Source organism: Nymphalis io, chromosome 7 (genome assembly GCF_905147045.1).
Source record: "Nymphalis io chromosome 7, ilAglIoxx1.1, whole genome shotgun sequence".
Taxonomy (NCBI): Eukaryota; Metazoa; Arthropoda; class Insecta; order Lepidoptera; family Nymphalidae; genus Nymphalis; species Nymphalis io.
The window spans coordinates 14,520,802-14,538,158 of NC_065894.1; the positions used below are offsets into that span (position 1 = coordinate 14,520,802).

The window sequence follows — 17,357 nt, forward strand, 5'->3', positions numbered from 1 at the left end:
TGATTAAGTTATTTCAATTTGTAATTTTAGCCGTTTCTAAGATTAGCCTGGAGCCAAAGAGGCATACAGACAGACAAAATATATTTTTTTATTTTGAAATCATAGACAGACACTTCAATTTTATTTATATGTATGTATAGATAAAGATGGGAATTATAGATAATGTTGCCACATACATACAGCATTGTAAATTAATAAATATAAAATAACTTAAATCAATAAATACAGCAAATGTGAAAGTATTTCAAAAACAACTTAACATTAAAGGAACTAATGACAGGGTATTTGATATCATATATTACATCGCTCCATGTATACAAAGCTATTATTTTGATAGAATATCATTTAAAAACCAATCGCCAATAAATTAAATTAGTAAATAAATACTAAACTCTGCTGTTGACCATGTCCTAAGACGATTAAGCTTAAGCTACATAGGAGACTTAAGGATGGATGGATCAATCGGAGGCCGAGATCGCTCGCTATTTACTAACGCGAAGTCTAGTACCCACTTGCTTAGACTCGGTGATCCAGTAGAGGCAACTGCAATTACAGAATCTGAAATAAGCCTTCTACTCCACAACATCGGTACTACCTAAAGCTAAGGCACGTCAGTTCTACTGCTTGTTGTGTAGAACAGGCAAGGTTGTCACGAATCGGTTGTACTTACCTACCTGTCTTCATGCGAGTATTCTAAAATAAAAATGATGATATTCTCCAGAAATATTACGGCCACGCCAGTAGCCAGTAACTTTAGGAGTGGATATAAATTGATAATATAATAACCTATACGATTAGGTGTCCTAAAATTATTTACACGACTACTTGTTTCATTACAAGTTCCCAGATTACAATAATTGCGTTCTATAAATGAAACTGCATCATAATATGGTACAGAACGTTTATTGTTGTCGGCGGAGAAGGTAGCGTGACTAATAGCGGAGGCAGTGGTCGTGATGCAGAGCGTGGTGCAGCGGCGGAGGCGCGGCGTTTTCTTTGTCACGCGCGTAGTGCGGTGTCGCGCCGAACTCGGCGGGCAGCGGCGGCGGCTCGTATTCATCACCCGACCCGTCCGAAGCCTCCAGATAACCGAAAAGTCGCGCTGCACCCGCCGCCCTGCTCTCGCGCCGCCGCACACCGCCAGCTGCCGCGCCCGCCCCACCAACCGCGCCGCCCGCGCCTGGCACCGCACCCGCCCCGCCAGCGCCGCTCACGGTCGCAGCGCTCACCGCCTGCGCGCCAGACCCCTGCACTGAGCCAGTCGCTCCTACAGCGCCTCCCGGTGTCGCTTGCGGCGCCCCACTTGCGAACCCACCGCGGTTCACTCCGGATGGTACTTTTAAGTTGCGACTCTCGATGTGGCTGTGGAATATAATAATTACCCTTGTAGTTAGCGCGTTTCTTGGAATATCCTCGAGGATTTAAGAATTTCCGCTTACTGGGCATCGCGCAAATGAAGCGCCAGTTGTTGTTGATCGTCCGCCAGGAAGGGACACTTGGCGCAGGCCTTCTTGTTGTGCACTTTGTGCACGTGCGTGGCGAGCCGTTCGGCGCGCGCCGCTTTGTACTCGCACAGAGCGCACGCGAACGGTTTCAAGTGAGTGTTGAGATGCCGCTTCAGACACCAGTTGTCTACACCGGACCATGCGCAGTAACAGCAAGCGTAGCGCCTTTCCCCCTGCTTAATTATGAAAATAACCAAAGTTCAAATTTAACACTAAATGCTCGATGTACCTAATCTAATTTTACTAACGATAAGTCTTCGTGTATTTATAAATACAAATACCTAGTGTTGTATGTCATTTTTCATGTTGTCAGTTCGTGAGTAAAATAATCCTACCTTGCGTCGTACTGGACTCGAAGCACTAGGCTTGTGAGTCGCGGCGGCTGCCGTGTCGGTTTTGACAAGGGGCACGCGCTCCAGCTTGACGGGCGCGGCGCGACACTCGGCAGGAGGGGCCGGCGGAAGGGTGGGCAGCGCCGTGTCCGTGGCCTTGGTCGCAGTCGCCACGGCGCCGCCACCACTCTGTGTGCCACAGTACAGCGTCGCTCCTGCTCCGCTTGTAGCGGTCTTCACACTGGTGCGCCGAATGCGATTCAAGTCGTAGGGCTGGTCTCGGTGCATGCGCAGGAAGTGCTTTTTGACGTGATCTGCCCTATTGAATTGTTTCTGGCACAGGTAGCAGTGAAAGGGTTTCTCGTCCCGGTGAATATTTTCATGGCGCGTGAATAAGTCACGGCGGTCGGTGGCGTACGGACAGGCGGCGCACGCATAACGCTTCCCGCCCTCGCCGCCACTCTCGGACTGCGGCGCGCTCGTCTCCCCTACGACGGCACTCGTGACTGCGGTGCTGGCGCTAGTTCGCCTGTCGGTGCGTGCGGTCTCGACCTGTATAATTATAAATTAACCAATACCTTAATTCTTCTTTACAATATATATTTTTTAGTATCAGATTTATGATCGATGATTTAACAATAATGCTAAATTAAGTGTCTACTTGTAACTAAAGATCTCAAATCACCTTAGTTTTAAGGCGCTGGAGGTAACGTGTGAGGTCGTCGAGGGCTGGGTTGTCGCGCAGGAGGTGGTCAGCGGCGGCGGGGTCAGAGTGGTGGTCGCGGGCGAGGTGCTGTCGCACGGCGCGCGCCCACCCGCTCGCAAACCCGCACCCGGCCAGTGGACACTGGAAGGCGCGGGCCTGCGAATGCGTGCCGAGCCAGTGTTCCGCCACGCGGGCGAGGAACCCGACGCACTCGCAGTCCGCGCACTTGAACAGGCGCTGCGCGGGGTTGTAGGCGGCGACACGCGAATGCGCCCACGCCAGCGGCTCCTCCGCCGCCGTCCACCGGTCCTCGGCAGTCGGGTCCGTGCGGGGCGTGAAGTTAGCCTGACGTCGACAAATAAGCCATTCGTAAAAATTGTTGCAATGGTGTAATATTTATCTTAAGCCCTGGCTAATTGAAAGATAAAATTGAAAACTTTTAAAGCTGATGCTTCAACTTTTATTATGTTATTATAAAAAAAAAATTGTTTTTTTTTGTCTGTCACGTCTCGGAAACCTGTAAAATTCCCGGCGGAGGAAACCCATTTTGCATGAGCGCAGCGAGACCCCACGCAGTGATGTGCTCCTCAGGGCGCAACTCGTCATCCTGTAGATCTCGCTCCGCAGCAGGGAATTCCACGCCCACTACGCCACCCACGCCCACTCCCACTCCCACACCGACGGTTGCCTCCTCGCCGTATAATTTTTTTGTTATCTCTTTGAACATATCCTCGCAGTCCATCGTTAGGGAAGTTACGCTGCCCACACCCGCGCCTCCCTCCATTGTCGGCGTTTACCGACTGGAGCTCTGCAAATTTGTACAATTTAATAATATAATTAAGATTGCAGATTGATAACGAGTTTAAAGATACTTTAAATGTGCGCTGTGATGTGAAAATAACGCGGTGATATTTATGCCTCTTGGAATCTAACCTATAGGTAATTAAGTAGATGGGTATTTTTAAGTACCTATTTAATACATAAAATCGTATTGTTCCTCAATCGTTTGTTCGGTAGTAAAAATTATATTTTAACGTTAAAACGCTATGCAATGAATCATTACTTTTTTTTAATTCTTAGAATGTATATTAAGAGCAGTGAACCGCTTAATTTTTTTGTTCATGTTTACGTGAAACATTCATTCGAAAGCAATAATAAAGGGAATATTATAGTGGTTTTCGAGTGAGATGTGATCGCTAGTGGGTATAGACGAGATCGGTCTCCCCCACCCCCCCGCGGGTGCACCACCTCGTGCGATCGCGCCCTGCAGGCGGCGTGCGACGCGCGGCAGCGTTTGCAGCTGCACGAGCCGGGAGGTGCAGCCGCGGGGGCGGGCGCGGCGTACCTTCGGCTCGCGGCTTGAGGCAGGGGCTGCGGCTGCGGGCCCGTGGCGCTGCCGGCCGTGTCGCGGGTGCGCGCCTACTAGCGCCCGCCGCCACCGCGCGGGGCGGCGATCGATGTGGGGAGTCGCCCCCGCGCTGCGCCGCCCGCCTCGCCTGCCGCCCGCCCGAGCCGCGATCGATACGCACGCGCTCACCGCGGCCAACGCGCTGAACTCTGCGCTCAGCGGCGGCCGGCCCGGTGGCGGCTCGAACTGAGCACTCACCGATGTATCGATCTTCGTCACGCGCCACCGGCCAGTGTGCACTTCCAGCCTTGGATGTGCTGGCGGTCAGGCTTTCGCTACGGAGTGGCGGAGCGAACTAAGCGCCCGATATCGGTCCGGCGGAGTCGTAATGACGTTCACTACGGTAATGTTCCAACTGTTCACTTCTACCCTCTAAACCGGACCAGAGGTACTTTATGTAGTACGTAATTTTGTCTGGAACTCTTATAACAAATTCGTTTATAATTACTTTTCTTAATTTTAAATATGTAAGCAGACTGGCAAATGGGCCTACCTATGATAAGCATGATAAGATGGGCAACCTATGATAATGCCATTATAAGAAATATTAAGTAAGGGATAGCCTTACATCGTCAGTACGCCACCAACCTCGAGAATTTAAGTGCTGTGTCTAATTATAACACAACAACACTAAGGAGGTTTTGCTCTTTAGCGGTAAAATCTGTAACAATTGCGCGTTTTTTATATATTCGCATAAAACCCGACCACCAAGTAAACACACAAATATGAGTCGTCTCCGCCCATATTGTTATTAAAAATATATATATATATAATGTACTTTTTTTAATATCCTATGATATCGTTTATGCCAAGTTGGACAAATGACGTCCCGACAAATCTATTTTAAATAGAGTTAGAAAATTTTTGTTTGACCTCCCATATCGTTTTTACCTTGACTTCGAGTTATGTGTATACGTATAGATATACGTAAGACAGTGTAGTGAGTAGAAAAAACATACTACATACACAATATAATATTGCAGTATATATATATATATATATATATATATATATATATATATATATATATATATATATATATATATATATCAATCCAAGTAGTAGGTTTCAACAGTAGGTATGTCTGACTACTTGTCAAAGTAATCAATTATAATAGAGTATTTAGTAAATTATATTATACTACACATATTTATTTATGATCGATTTAATTATTTTTTGGCACGTCGTGATTGGTACTCACACGAACGGAAGCTTTTTGCGCCCTGTCGCAGACACCAAGCCAGATCAGGCCAGATACATACATATATATACGTTTGTAATATTTTACTGAATAGGATATATTTGGTACGATCCAAATTAAAGAAATCATTCTTAAAGTTAAGAAAACAGAAAAACGCGTAACTCTGTACTGGGTAATCCAATTTAGATGTTTCTTGGTTTATTAAATAAAGTAGCTACAGGTACTCCGAAGGCGGTGTTGTTTCAGTAGAACTACTAGAATATAGTAATCTCTAGAGAGAAGAGAAGAGAAGAGAAATTATTGTCTTTTTGCCTGAGAGGTTGTAAACCGAACCGTTCTGTTAAAGTAACGATAAGTTCACGTGAGCCGCGATGAGAACCTTACACAAACATTACGGGTTCGGACCCGGGCAAGTATCACTACTTTTTCAAATTATTTCTTTTGCTTGTGGTGAAGAAAAATGTTGTGAGAAACCTGCATGTGAGAGGAGGCGTAGCCCAGCTTTGGGCCATTTAAGGGAAGATACCCAAAGCAGGTATGTTAACGTTGTGGTATAATAAAAATAACTATCCACCACATACACATATTTAGTTTGTATGTACCTATGTAGGGTCTTCCTTATTTTTCGAACACAAATGAAAATTAACGCATACCCTCTAATTATGTTCATTATGACATATTATGAACTCAAAAATTTTTAGCACATTCTGTAAACGGGAACCCGTGCCGACTTGCACCTAAACGGGTTCATACTAGTGGTGCAGGACTCGAAACGCATGTCTACTTAATTAGCCTTTATATTGTCAATTTCTGCATTATACAAACATATAATTCTTCTTTCAAATGACCTCAGTCCAACAACAAAGACGTAGCAGACGAAAACCATCAGATAATGGACGCCAAATTGCCTTCAAATCGTCAAGTTTTATTTTTCGGGAAGTTTAATTAATTGTATGTGACTGACAACTTTTTAATTCGTGTATGTACTATTCTGGAAAAAGGTAAGAATATCAAAAAGATTATTCACTCACCACATTCTGTTAAAAAAACTTAGGGACCTGGCGTAATCTGCAAAAAATTGTAAGAAACTCAAAATATTTACAAGTGCCGAGATGAGACAATTGAAACGAAAAATAAGAAAAGAAGAAGAAAACTGAAAAATAAGAGTAATATCAAATATTTTAATAACGACTGGAGAATCAGAGCGTCTAGGCTGCCTCGCCTGGGAAGATAGAAAATAGATAAAAACGGAATAACTGAGTCGAAAAAACAAAAGATACACATGTCTTCTTTAACTGAATCGCCTTTATGACAATTTATTTTATCATAATATGCTCAAGACTCATGTGGTCTTTATTCTAGTAGTTTTACTGAAGTTACGAGGCAAAGAAAGAAACGAATTTTTGTCGGATGAACCTGCGAAAACAATGTCTCGCACTTCTTTGAAAAAAGGTAGAAAATATATCGTCGAAGTTAGTTACAAATTTAGATATATGCCAGTTTAACATAAGAGATTCTGTTTACATTCTTGAGACTGCTATATACTGCAGTGGGTCTCAGTAATGGTGAATTTGCAAGAACAAGTTGCCAGTAGAGCGAGATTTAAGGCCTATTTTCATAATATTACATAAATAGTCCCGAAATTGTGACAGTCGATTCTGGTGGCCAGTTAACACCTGATTTGGACTTCAGGGGTTAAAAGTAAAAACGACGGCTGATTGTTATTATTTATGACGACAAATAATACTTTCTCGCTGTTTATTTGTTTGCTAGACAGTTTATCAGGAACAGATCACGCTTTAGTTGTTTCAAACGTACTTCGAAATTGGAATATTAGTGACAAGATACAAATAATAAAGAATATATGAGGCGTTCTCTTGTTTTTGTATGGAAATACTTTGTATCAAAAAACAAAATGTATGACAGTTTCTTGTAGGAAAACGTTTCTTTGTGGAATCAAAATACTGCCAGAAAATATTGCTTTCAACACTCAACCGACAAAAGTGTCATCATTTAAAAAAAACATCAATAGAGCAGTTAAGCTGATACAAGATTTTTACAGATTAATCATCGCTGAGGAAAGGACACCCTAACCTATGTATATGTATTCAACAAGTATCAGAGACTATAAATTTACAAACAATCTTTAAGCCTTAACAAAATTTGAAAATTACAAATTTATTGAAAAATAAGAAAAACCTAATAATTACTTTTGACTCGCTTTGCCCCGAGAGGGTTCCTAAAGCGGGTCGGCTCTTTGGGTAAAGTGGGTATATAAAGATCAATCACTATTACACTAATAAACTTTTTGTTACATATAAATTATCGTTTTATAATATTCAATAACTGAACCAAGTCCGCCTACTATAAAATAATTAGTCTCTTATTTCAAATACTTCTTTTCTTCTGTATATTTACTTGACTTTATATTCGGTCAATTTTCTTTATGCAACAATTGTTTTTTTAGCATTTCTCTTAAATTCGTTTGCTTTTTATTCTTTTTTAATGGGGATGTTGGTTAGTACAACCTACAACAATTTTTAGCATCAACGTCTGAAAAGTCTTTTCCCTATCTCCCTACATTCGGAATCCGGAATAGCCGGAAATAGTTTTATGCCTAGTTGGTTCATAATAATTTCGTGCAGAATTTTAGGTGAGACTGTCCGATCGCAATTAATCAAATCACGGGTGCTTACAGCGGGCTCTCTTGCGATGAGACCATCGGAGATGGTCTCGGATATATCATTAGACACTGGCTGTCTGACTTCAGCAACAATGTCGCCATTTGGTCATTCTAGTCTATACGTTAAAGTTGACGGGATGAAATAGGAATCGTCGAAAAAGTTTCTATTTATGGGCCAAATTCCTAAGGAAGAAGAGCCCTTCACGGCGATATGTGAACAAGATGTTTTTAAATAGGCATTTGTTCAATCGCGAGTTTCTTAAAATTATGCGACAACCTATAACTCAAAACTATGAACAACTATTTTCGAAGAAAAGTATAATCTTACAATAATCACATACTTCTAACATGCGCAGTTTTCGACTATTCACTTCTTAAAATACTAATATTTAAGTGAAAATGAAATTAAAAAGTTTTTACTTTTACTTACTTTCCCTTTTTCAATCAATCAATCAACTGCCAATCGTTGTCCACTGCTGAACATAGGCCTCTTCCCTTTTTGCGTCGGTTGAATTTTTGTGCAATAGTTTATATTCGCATTGTTAAATATAGTAACTTGTAAAAAGTCAAGATTTTTGAGCCTAACATAACATCGACATAAGTCGATAAGGCTCTTTATATAATTTTTTTTTAAATCTTATTACCATATTTTAGGTTATGGATTACGAATACTTAAACTGTAGCCTTAATATGATTGTCTTAATATAAACCGGTAAATATTTTTTGGAAGGCACGTCGGAAGATGAAGATTGAAGGCGAAGATGTCAGGTGTTGGAAACACGTCAAGTTAAAACATAATAATTTTCCACTGCTATTTGTGGGTTGTTAGTAGTTTTTTCCTCAAATTTAATAAATAATATGAGACTATATTCGAGGTTTATTATCAAAATCGATTACAATCGGCCAACGTGCTAAACTAAATAAATCCTAGTTGATAACATCGCGTTCTATTTAAAAGTCGGCTTAAAAGACTCCTTAATTCTAGTCTACTCTTGTAAGTTTCAATTCCATCCACTGACAACACGCGTAAATTATTTATCCAAGAGTTCTGGTTTAAATCTGAGCGAGCACCACCAAGTTTGAGATTGTGCGATATACGTGTACATATAACTTATATTACGATGAACAGTGAAGGAAAACATCTCGTGGAAATATTGGAGAAAATACGTCACGTGTACGCGTAGAGCGGCTTGATGGGCCACGAAACCATCACGTACGGGACGTTAGATACATCCTTTGGTATTTTCTTATACTATATACTTATGGATAATATTTATATATATTGTGGCTTAAGTTACACAAAATATTTTACCAATAATATTTAAAAAAAACTATTACGGTAATTTTACTTAATATAAGGTAGGTACGTATACGAACTTCGAGTTTGTACGTACGTAGCAGAATGTGACTCAAGCTCGCCACACGCAGCCGGCCCCCGGCGGTGCTACGAGTATCTACGCTGTGGCGTTGCGAAGACAAAATGAAAACAAAGAATGACAAGCTGTATCTCCATTCGCTGGCTGTAACGTGCTCGCCCGCCACCGGGTGAAGACCAGTTATTTTACTGCCAAACATTAGTATACAATACTGTACATATAGTATACAGCAATACAGGGATATTGCTCCAGTATAGTGTGCCAGTTTAATTACAGGGTCTAGGAATATAATATATTTGTTTCAATATCAATGATTATTATTAGATCATTAATCTGTGTAAGAAATAATAAAACATAACCTTTTACAATAAAGTAGCTAAGAATGATTCGTTATCTATATCCAAAAGAAATCCGTAAGCCGATTGACATTGAATCTTGCTCATTATGATAGCATATAATTTGAAGACGAATATGCCAGTAGGCTCATGTCAACGTGGTCAAACACATCGTCAGTTGCGGTGTTTTTTTGACGGACTCTATTTGTACGGTACAAGAATTTAATGAAAAAGTTACAAATAAAAACAAGATAGAAAGAGAAAATAGAACGTTATATTGCATAGTTGCTTAACATTTAAATCTAATCTACAATAGACGTCCATTTACTACAGAAATACTTTTAAGCTCATTTTATTTGATGTATGTTCTCAACATTGGATATCTGGCGAAAAAGGTTTTATTAGCTAGTTATTAGTAACGATCGCGGGGTGGCATGTTATAGGTGAAGCCTTTAATTAGCCTGCAATCGTCAACGTGTACTCGCCTTTAGATTATGATAGAGTTCTTTGCGCGGACAATTGAGCAACCACAATATCTTACTTTTTCATACTTACATACATGATATATACATCTTGGCATGAACTGGCATCTGGTATTAGATTAATTGCAGTTAGTATCTTATTTTGAAGAAGTGAAATGTAAATGAATATTCCTAATATTAACTTAGGTACGTTTTTTATATTTCTTACGATATGTTATAAATATAAAAAAGCAATTTTACAACAAGTTTGTTACGCGATCAATAACGCAAGTGCCATAAATCTCTTCTGTCATTCATGGTCAATTAGTCTTAAACTCAATTTAGACTTTGACTGGAAGAAACAAATTAGTACATATTAATCCTTTAATTAGTTTATACAAATATCTATTAATAGATTAATTAATACTTAAGTATCGAGTAAAGAATACACCCAAGTCGTACAAACTGGTGTGCTTAAATATGTTACCAGTAAAGGCCAGTAAGGGAACAAAAAACTATATTTCAGAAACTTGTATGCAACAACGATCCCTACGTATGCAGTAAAACATTTTAATCGTCATCACAAATAAATCAATCCAATATAATACCTACGTTAGTGTAAACCATACCAACACGCTAATAAGCACGCGTTTCTTGGATATGAATGAAAATGGACGATGACGCACCAGTTCAAAAATCAATATGTATGAAGTAGATAGCGATAGGCGGTTAGGTCGGGTACCGAGGACCGACAGCGTAACGGTTCATCGACCGAGGCGCTACGCACACGGAACGCGAGACCTCCGCGCTCGGGACTCCTCCGGCGCGAGTCGGTCGCCTCCGGGCGCGCTATCTGGGTCGGCGACGCGCCCGCACTAGGTCAGGCGCGGAGCGACGCGCGCAAGGCGTCCCGACGCGCGTGCGCGGCGCTCGACAGCGGGCGGCGGGGAGGCGACGCCGCGGCGCGGTCGATCTCTCAGTCGCGCCCCGGCCGCGGCCTGTCCCCGTGCAGCCCTCGCCGCCTCGCCCACCGCCGGCCGCGCGCCCGCCCCATGCCGCGCCCGCGCCGCCGCTAGCGCCGGCATGGCCGGCGAGCCGCCCGCCGCCGCTTCGCGCGCTCCGGCCGCCCCGGCCGCACCGGCCACCTAGCCGCGGGCAGGTGAGCGCCGCCGACGACAATCGTCCCGATGCGACTTCACCTGGATTGTGCGATCTAGTGAAACTAGACCGTTGTCATTTTTGGCATACGCTAACGAGTGCAGTTTTTGAGCTGTGCAGTGGTTTCTATATGACGATGACATTCCAAACGACGATTGGCTGTCAGTTGGAGTCGAAAGTATTCCCACCCTTCGCTTCGTCTGGAACGACGGCTACCGACTTCGAATCAGATCTCATCAGACTCGACCTGTATCGATATCAATACGGCCATTGAGTGATGCGAGCGTGATATTCCATCGCTCCCGGTGCTCCGCGGTGTCCCTGCGACGCCGAGAGCCGCGCCCGTATCGACCGTCCAGTGAGTCGGCTCAGTGGCGCCCGCCGCGTCGTCGCCTCGTCGGCTCGTAGTCCATCACTAGCGACTTGATCGCGCATCGACGCAATAGTCATGTGTCCTTCTCACTACGCAGCGGCCTTGAACGGCCGATGCTCCGGGTGGAGCGCGTAGAGCCGCGCGGCGTGCTTGTTCACGTGATAGCCGTACCGATATATGGAGTACAGTAAATAGCGCGCGCGCGGTGAGCGCCTCAATGAGCGTGCTATTAATACACGGCTGCGACCCTCACCCACTACCCTCCAAACTCTGTTTATTTTTGCGTCCGTCGCCAAGCATTGCGTCTCCCTACGGGCGTGTTCCGACTTCCCGAGACGTCTCCTCCTACATTAAAACAGTACAAGCCTTGACGGCTTTACTTTTATATTTGTTATTTAAGTACATATTCTAAAATGGTAATATTAATAGTTTGAGCAATACAATTAAAAAAATACGACATTACACATTTAAAATATTAAATGGATAATCGTATCAATTGTATTGGTATCAGTATGTCCGTGTCCGGGTCAGAAATACGACGGATATGCGTCTACGTATACGCATTCGTATGTGAACGTGCGATACGAACATCTGGAACACCTGCTAGTGCGAGCGCCACGTGGAGGCGTCGACGGCGTCCCAATACGAGTCGTGTAATGTTGTTTTTCCTTGTCATTCCCTTAGTTTGTTTATTTCTGATTATTCAGGTGCATCCGACGAGATAAATCCATAGTTTTGTGTGACTGGAAGTGATAAGCGCTGAAAAGAAATCATAATAATATAACAAAGGATTTTAATAATATTAAAAATTCACGCACATCGTATTAGTTGTAACACAGTGTATAATAATAGTAGTGCAGTTCGCGAGTGATGAGTGTGGTGAGATGAAGTCCTTGGAGCTGGTTTAGAGGAGCGGGTGCCTTTGTGTTGCGCAGCTGTAGGTAGGTGTCGCACTGCCTGCTGACTTCAGCGCGTGCTCACTCCTGAGCCGCCACGGGTGACTCACCCACGCTGCTTAATGCTCGGACAAAGAAGTTCCCAAGCGAGTAAACAATGCATCGCGTAATATAATATATTGTAACACTTACTTAGAGCACGCATTTGAAACAAAAATATTTTTGTGTTTTTAGGTTTTCTTTGTTACGGCAAAAATTGTTGTAACTTATTAACATTAGAACGCCATCAATAATTTATATTCCTGTTGTCTGTGATAGAAATCTGAAATGGTCCAAATGGTCGTGGATAGAACACGACGTTTAATCAATAATCGCGGTTTCAAATCCTTGCAAGTACCATGGGCTTGAGAGTCTTGAGAGATAGTTTATAATACAACTTGTGTTCGGCGGCGAACGAAAATATCGTGAGGATACCTTCACATGTCAATCGAAAGTCAATCACCACCGAATCCACCAACCCGCACCCGCACTGGAACAGCGGCGTGAAATAAGTTAGCAGTGAGGGGTTCAAATATTATATGAGATTGACAATTACCATAGTTTGTTTTATAATTTAACACTACGAATCGCCAGATGTGCAGCCTGGCAGCGCTGGCGCGCGGCTGCCGGCCCGCTGCCAAGCCGTGCTGCCTCTGCTGGTGCTGCTGCTGCTCCTGCTCCTGGTCAGTCAGTCAACTCATTGTCATTCTAAACAATAATTCCGTTCTATAAATACATAGAAATAATCTCGAGAAACGCAGAATAAAAATAAATCCATTAAAGTAGGTAAAAGTGAATAGTTATGTGTTCATAAGTAACATTATGAATTCAATTTTTGCAGGGCCAAGTGGTAAGTCAAGAGAAGTAAAGCAGAGCTGTTAGAACGCAGCAGAGCGGGAATACTCAACGACAGCTGGAATTTCGTACAAGATCGTATAAAAACTCCGATTAAAAGCGAACAATCTAATTAGTTTGCGTTCTTGTCAAAATTAATATAACAACGCTTTTGCCGGAGTCAAGCCCCTTTGAGAAATATTTGTTATTGAGTAACCTCTATAAAATAACTAATAGACCTGTCCAAAACACAGCTAAAGATCAATTCAAACATTGTGTTAAATATAAAACACACTTACCGATTTCTTATTATGGATTGACATAATTCTACAGATATTGTAATACAATCAGTGACAGTACCGCGTTAAGCAAACCGTCAACTGTACGTAGTCAGCCTGGTCCTATATCATAAACATCTTCTGCCGCACGACCGACGACGCACCGACGTGGGTATTGAGTTGTCACACCACATACAACATAGAATCCACAATTTGTTATAGAAATAGGTGATTTAAAGATTACCAAAATGTCAATGGAAAATATGTATGTATGTAGTCGTATGTATGAACTATTGAAGGACAAAATATTAATATTTGTAACGTAACGTATATAAATATGTTTTAGTGCAGTACATGCAAATAGATTCAATTAGTAATTCTGATATTTATCCTTAATTACAAACAATCGGATTTGTTTATACCATACTGCTTTATGGCAAAGCTAAAAGTATAATAGATATATAGTAATTACACAAGAATGTCTGTATGTGTATGTATACGACTTGAGTTCACGAGACGATTGAAGCGTTGTAAGTGTGTGCGCGCGCAGGTTGGCGGCGCGTAGTTCCGAGAGCGGGCCCGGGAAGAAGCCGCGCGACGCCGGGCCGCACGAGCCACTGCTGCTCGACGGAGATGCGCCGTGAGTGGAATTGTTTAATATAAAATAACTATAAATACGTATGATATAGCGACTGAAACACGGTCTGCTCGGTGCTCAGCGTTTCTGGCCGGTGTGGCGAGGGTTTAGCTTAATAATTACACGATGACTTCCCTTTCAGACCCACACTAGAAGAGATACAGAGCTGGGGTCAATCTTTCGATCGCCTCATGCGTAGCGCAGGTACATACCTTAGTTCGATCGATAACTTGCAAATGAACAGTTGTAATATTTGATCACATCCACTTTTGCGGGTTGATGCAACTTTATTTAACCGGAAGCTCTGTACACAGCGGGCCGCAAAGTGTTCCGCGACTTCCTGCGCGGCGAGTACTCGGAGGAGAACATCATGTTCTGGCTCGCGTGTGAGGAACTCAAGCGCGAGGCCGACTCGAAAACCGTTGAAGATAAGGCGCGCTTAATCTACGAGGTTTACATTTCTATACTCTCACCAAAGGAGGTACTTATTTGTAATATTTTAGTTGATGTCAATAATCTAAATACAAGCTGCCTGCCTTGATTTAGAGAGAAGGTAGTGAGCGACGCACAGTAACAGTAAACAGTAACAGCCTGTAAATGTCCCACTGCTGGGCTAAGGCCTCCTCTCCCTTTTTTGAGGAGAAGGTTTGGAGCTTATTCCACCACGCTGCTCCAGTGCGGGTTGGTAGAATACACATGTGGCAGAATTTCGATGAAATTAGACACATGCAGGTTTCCTCACGATGTTTTCCTTCACCGAAAAGCACGAGATGAATTATAAACAGAAATTAAGCACATGTAAATTCAGAGGTGCTTGCCCGGGTTTGAACCCACGTTCATCGGTTAAGATTCACGCGTTCTTACCACTGGGCCATCTCGACTTTTTTCGCACGACTCGATTTAATTAAAATAAAAGATAAACGTAGCGCGGTAGCGGTAGGTGGATAAGAATTATATATTTACTGTATTCGGTACACAAAACAGTTACAGACGTTGGAGACAAATATTGAGTCGATTGTTGTATTCGATATGAGCCTGGTCGTGTACCGAAACAATTGAAACCCGAGTTTGCGATCTCATAGTAACTTAATAATGGGACGTGACATAGTTGGTTAAACTTTGTATCGTCCTAGGTATCTGGATAAAAGGAGTATCCATACACCTGGGACGGTGGAAGTTACTCTTTGTACGTAACTTGATATTGCTGACGCGTTGCCTTCCATAGCTCTGCAGACAATATTTTCCTCGATTCTATATTTAAAACTGAGATTATCCGGTTAATTAATTGAATTGGTAATTCGTAAAAAAAAGTAGCATGTGGACTTGAATGTTATTTAAAAATGATTAGATCATAGACATAAAATAGTTACGTTACCCATGTTAACTTGTAGGTATCACTCGACTCACGCGTACGCGAAATCGTCAACCGCAACATGGCGGAGCCGACGCCGCACACGTTCGACGAGGCGCAGCTGCAGATCTACACGCTAATGCACCGCGACTCGTACCCGCGCTTCGTCAACTCGCCGTTGTACAGAACGCTGGCGCGCATGTCGGTCGGCTCGCCCGGCGCTACGTCACCCGCGCCCGCGCCGCCCGTCGACAAGTGACGGCGGCGCCGCCTCGTGCGGTAGAGACACCGCGTGTCTTTTATTATGTAAATAGTCTCGATATATAATAATATAATTAAACGGGTACTAATTTTGTACATAGGTAGGTTAAGCGTAAGAGTAGGTGAGGCGCGCGCGGCCACCGCCGCGGCAACTTCGCTGGTCCACCGCCGCCTGCGCCCCGCTCTCCGACCCGTCGTACCCCTCCCATCCACTCCTCTCCCATCCTACACGCCCCTCCTCGTCCTTGCCTCTTGCCCGTCGCCCTTGGTCGTCGTACCCTCTTCCCGTTCCCATAACTGCACGGCGCAAAGAAGCGTCTTTTAGTTAGAAGCAATAAAGGTGGACCAATTAAGTTTGCCAGAGAGTCAACGAATAAATCTGTTCATGTAAATTGTGTTTTATTTGTAAACGATAACAATACTAGTTTATATTGTAACGATATATTCCCACGCAAATAAAGTAAGAGTATTTGTAAATAGGATACCTTTGTATTTTTTACTATGTGATATAATAATCTGATGCTGTTCAGCACTTCAAGTGTTTTCATCGACTAGGTAAAGTTTATTCTTTCTGAAAGTGTATTTGCGTTTTAATTATTCCCTGCAACGACCTTCCATTGTTTTATTATTTATCATGCATTATCTTTTTTATTGATAAATTCCACAAATGGGCCATTAGATATATACTAATAAATTGCATTTTACGTAAATACTGAAGTTATTATAAGTAACTAAGATCAATCGACTTAGCTGGTTTGTTCTTGCTGGAGCACAGGCCACTCATAAGTATCATTCTCAAGTTCTGATAGAATAGAGTAAAACTACGTTTAGTCCCATGTACATTTTTTAATTTAATTAAAAAGAAGTTGTATTTTCGCGTCCTTCAATGTTTGGAATTTGATTTATATAAATTGACTTTATTTTTACCAACATTTTTACAAGTTTCCTTTAACTCTACTTTACTTCTGGATCTGTACTAAGAGTTGATGTTCCACAAGAATAACTATTAGGTCCCTTTTTTATTTCGAATATCTTAGTTATACATTCCTATAGTATATTTTAGTTATTTTCCGAGTATTTTATCTTACGACATACTATTTTTGAGGTGATGCTACTGACGTTGAAAATGTTATCATTCTGCACATAAAACCCAAAACTTGATATCCTATTGATGTTTCATATTAGGAATACTTGCAGTTACGTAACAATATATTTACATCGATGCTATTTATATTCAAAATAATATGATTATTTTGTGATAGTCACCAGAAGTAAAGATAAGCCTACACTATACTTCTAACTCCGAATAAATCCATCCTGTGACATACTGTGGTAAGTACTCTTGTCTATGATGCAATTCCACATATATTTTAAGGTTGACCATATATATATATTGGTGGTCTACCACCAATATATATAATTCTCTAGCATTGTACAAGCTCGTCTAGGTAGGTACCACCCACTCATCAGATATTCTACTTCTTCCATATGTTAGCGATGATTAACATTTCTTACAATGCCAA

The 17,357-nt window shown here is 42.2% G+C and overlaps 2 protein-coding genes across 15 annotated transcripts; one reads left to right on the top strand and one right to left on the bottom strand.

Moving 5' to 3' along the window:
* Positions 1-884: 884 nt before the first annotated feature.
* On the bottom strand, positions 885-10,873 carry LOC126769462 (protein charlatan). Of its 11 annotated transcripts, none has more exons than XM_050488278.1 (7): positions 10,620-10,873; positions 3,889-4,373; positions 3,061-3,351; positions 2,523-2,888; positions 1,841-2,389; positions 1,440-1,681; positions 885-1,362 (listed from the first exon to the last, which is right to left on the bottom strand). In XM_050488278.1, exons 3-7 carry the CDS (start codon positions 3,325-3,327, stop codon positions 933-935), a joined length of 1,854 nt encoding a protein of 617 aa, XP_050344235.1. In that variant the 5' UTR covers positions 3,328-3,351; positions 3,889-4,373; positions 10,620-10,873; the 3' UTR covers positions 885-932. The 11 variants fall into 11 exon arrangements, with proteins under 11 accessions (XP_050344235.1, XP_050344241.1, XP_050344240.1 ...); XM_050488284.1 differs by having other exon boundaries at positions 10,694-10,867; XM_050488283.1 differs by having other exon boundaries at positions 4,150-4,373; positions 10,620-10,867.
* A 140-nt stretch (positions 10,874-11,013) lies between these two features.
* Positions 11,014-16,226, top strand: LOC126769515 (regulator of G-protein signaling 17). Of its 4 annotated transcripts, XM_050488375.1 has the most exons (8): positions 11,014-11,166; positions 12,246-12,479; positions 13,068-13,156; positions 14,112-14,225; positions 14,365-14,426; positions 14,537-14,703; positions 15,614-15,852; positions 15,936-16,226. In XM_050488375.1, exons 3-7 carry the CDS (start codon positions 13,068-13,070, stop codon positions 15,830-15,832), a joined length of 651 nt encoding a protein of 216 aa, XP_050344332.1. In that variant the 5' UTR covers positions 11,014-11,166; positions 12,246-12,479; the 3' UTR covers positions 15,833-15,852; positions 15,936-16,226. The 4 variants fall into 4 exon arrangements, with proteins under 4 accessions (XP_050344332.1, XP_050344329.1, XP_050344331.1 ...); XM_050488372.1 differs by having other exon boundaries at positions 15,614-16,226; XM_050488373.1 differs by lacking the exon at positions 11,014-11,166 and adding an exon at positions 11,185-11,523 and having other exon boundaries at positions 15,614-16,226.
* The last annotated feature ends 1,131 nt before the right edge of the window (positions 16,227-17,357 follow it).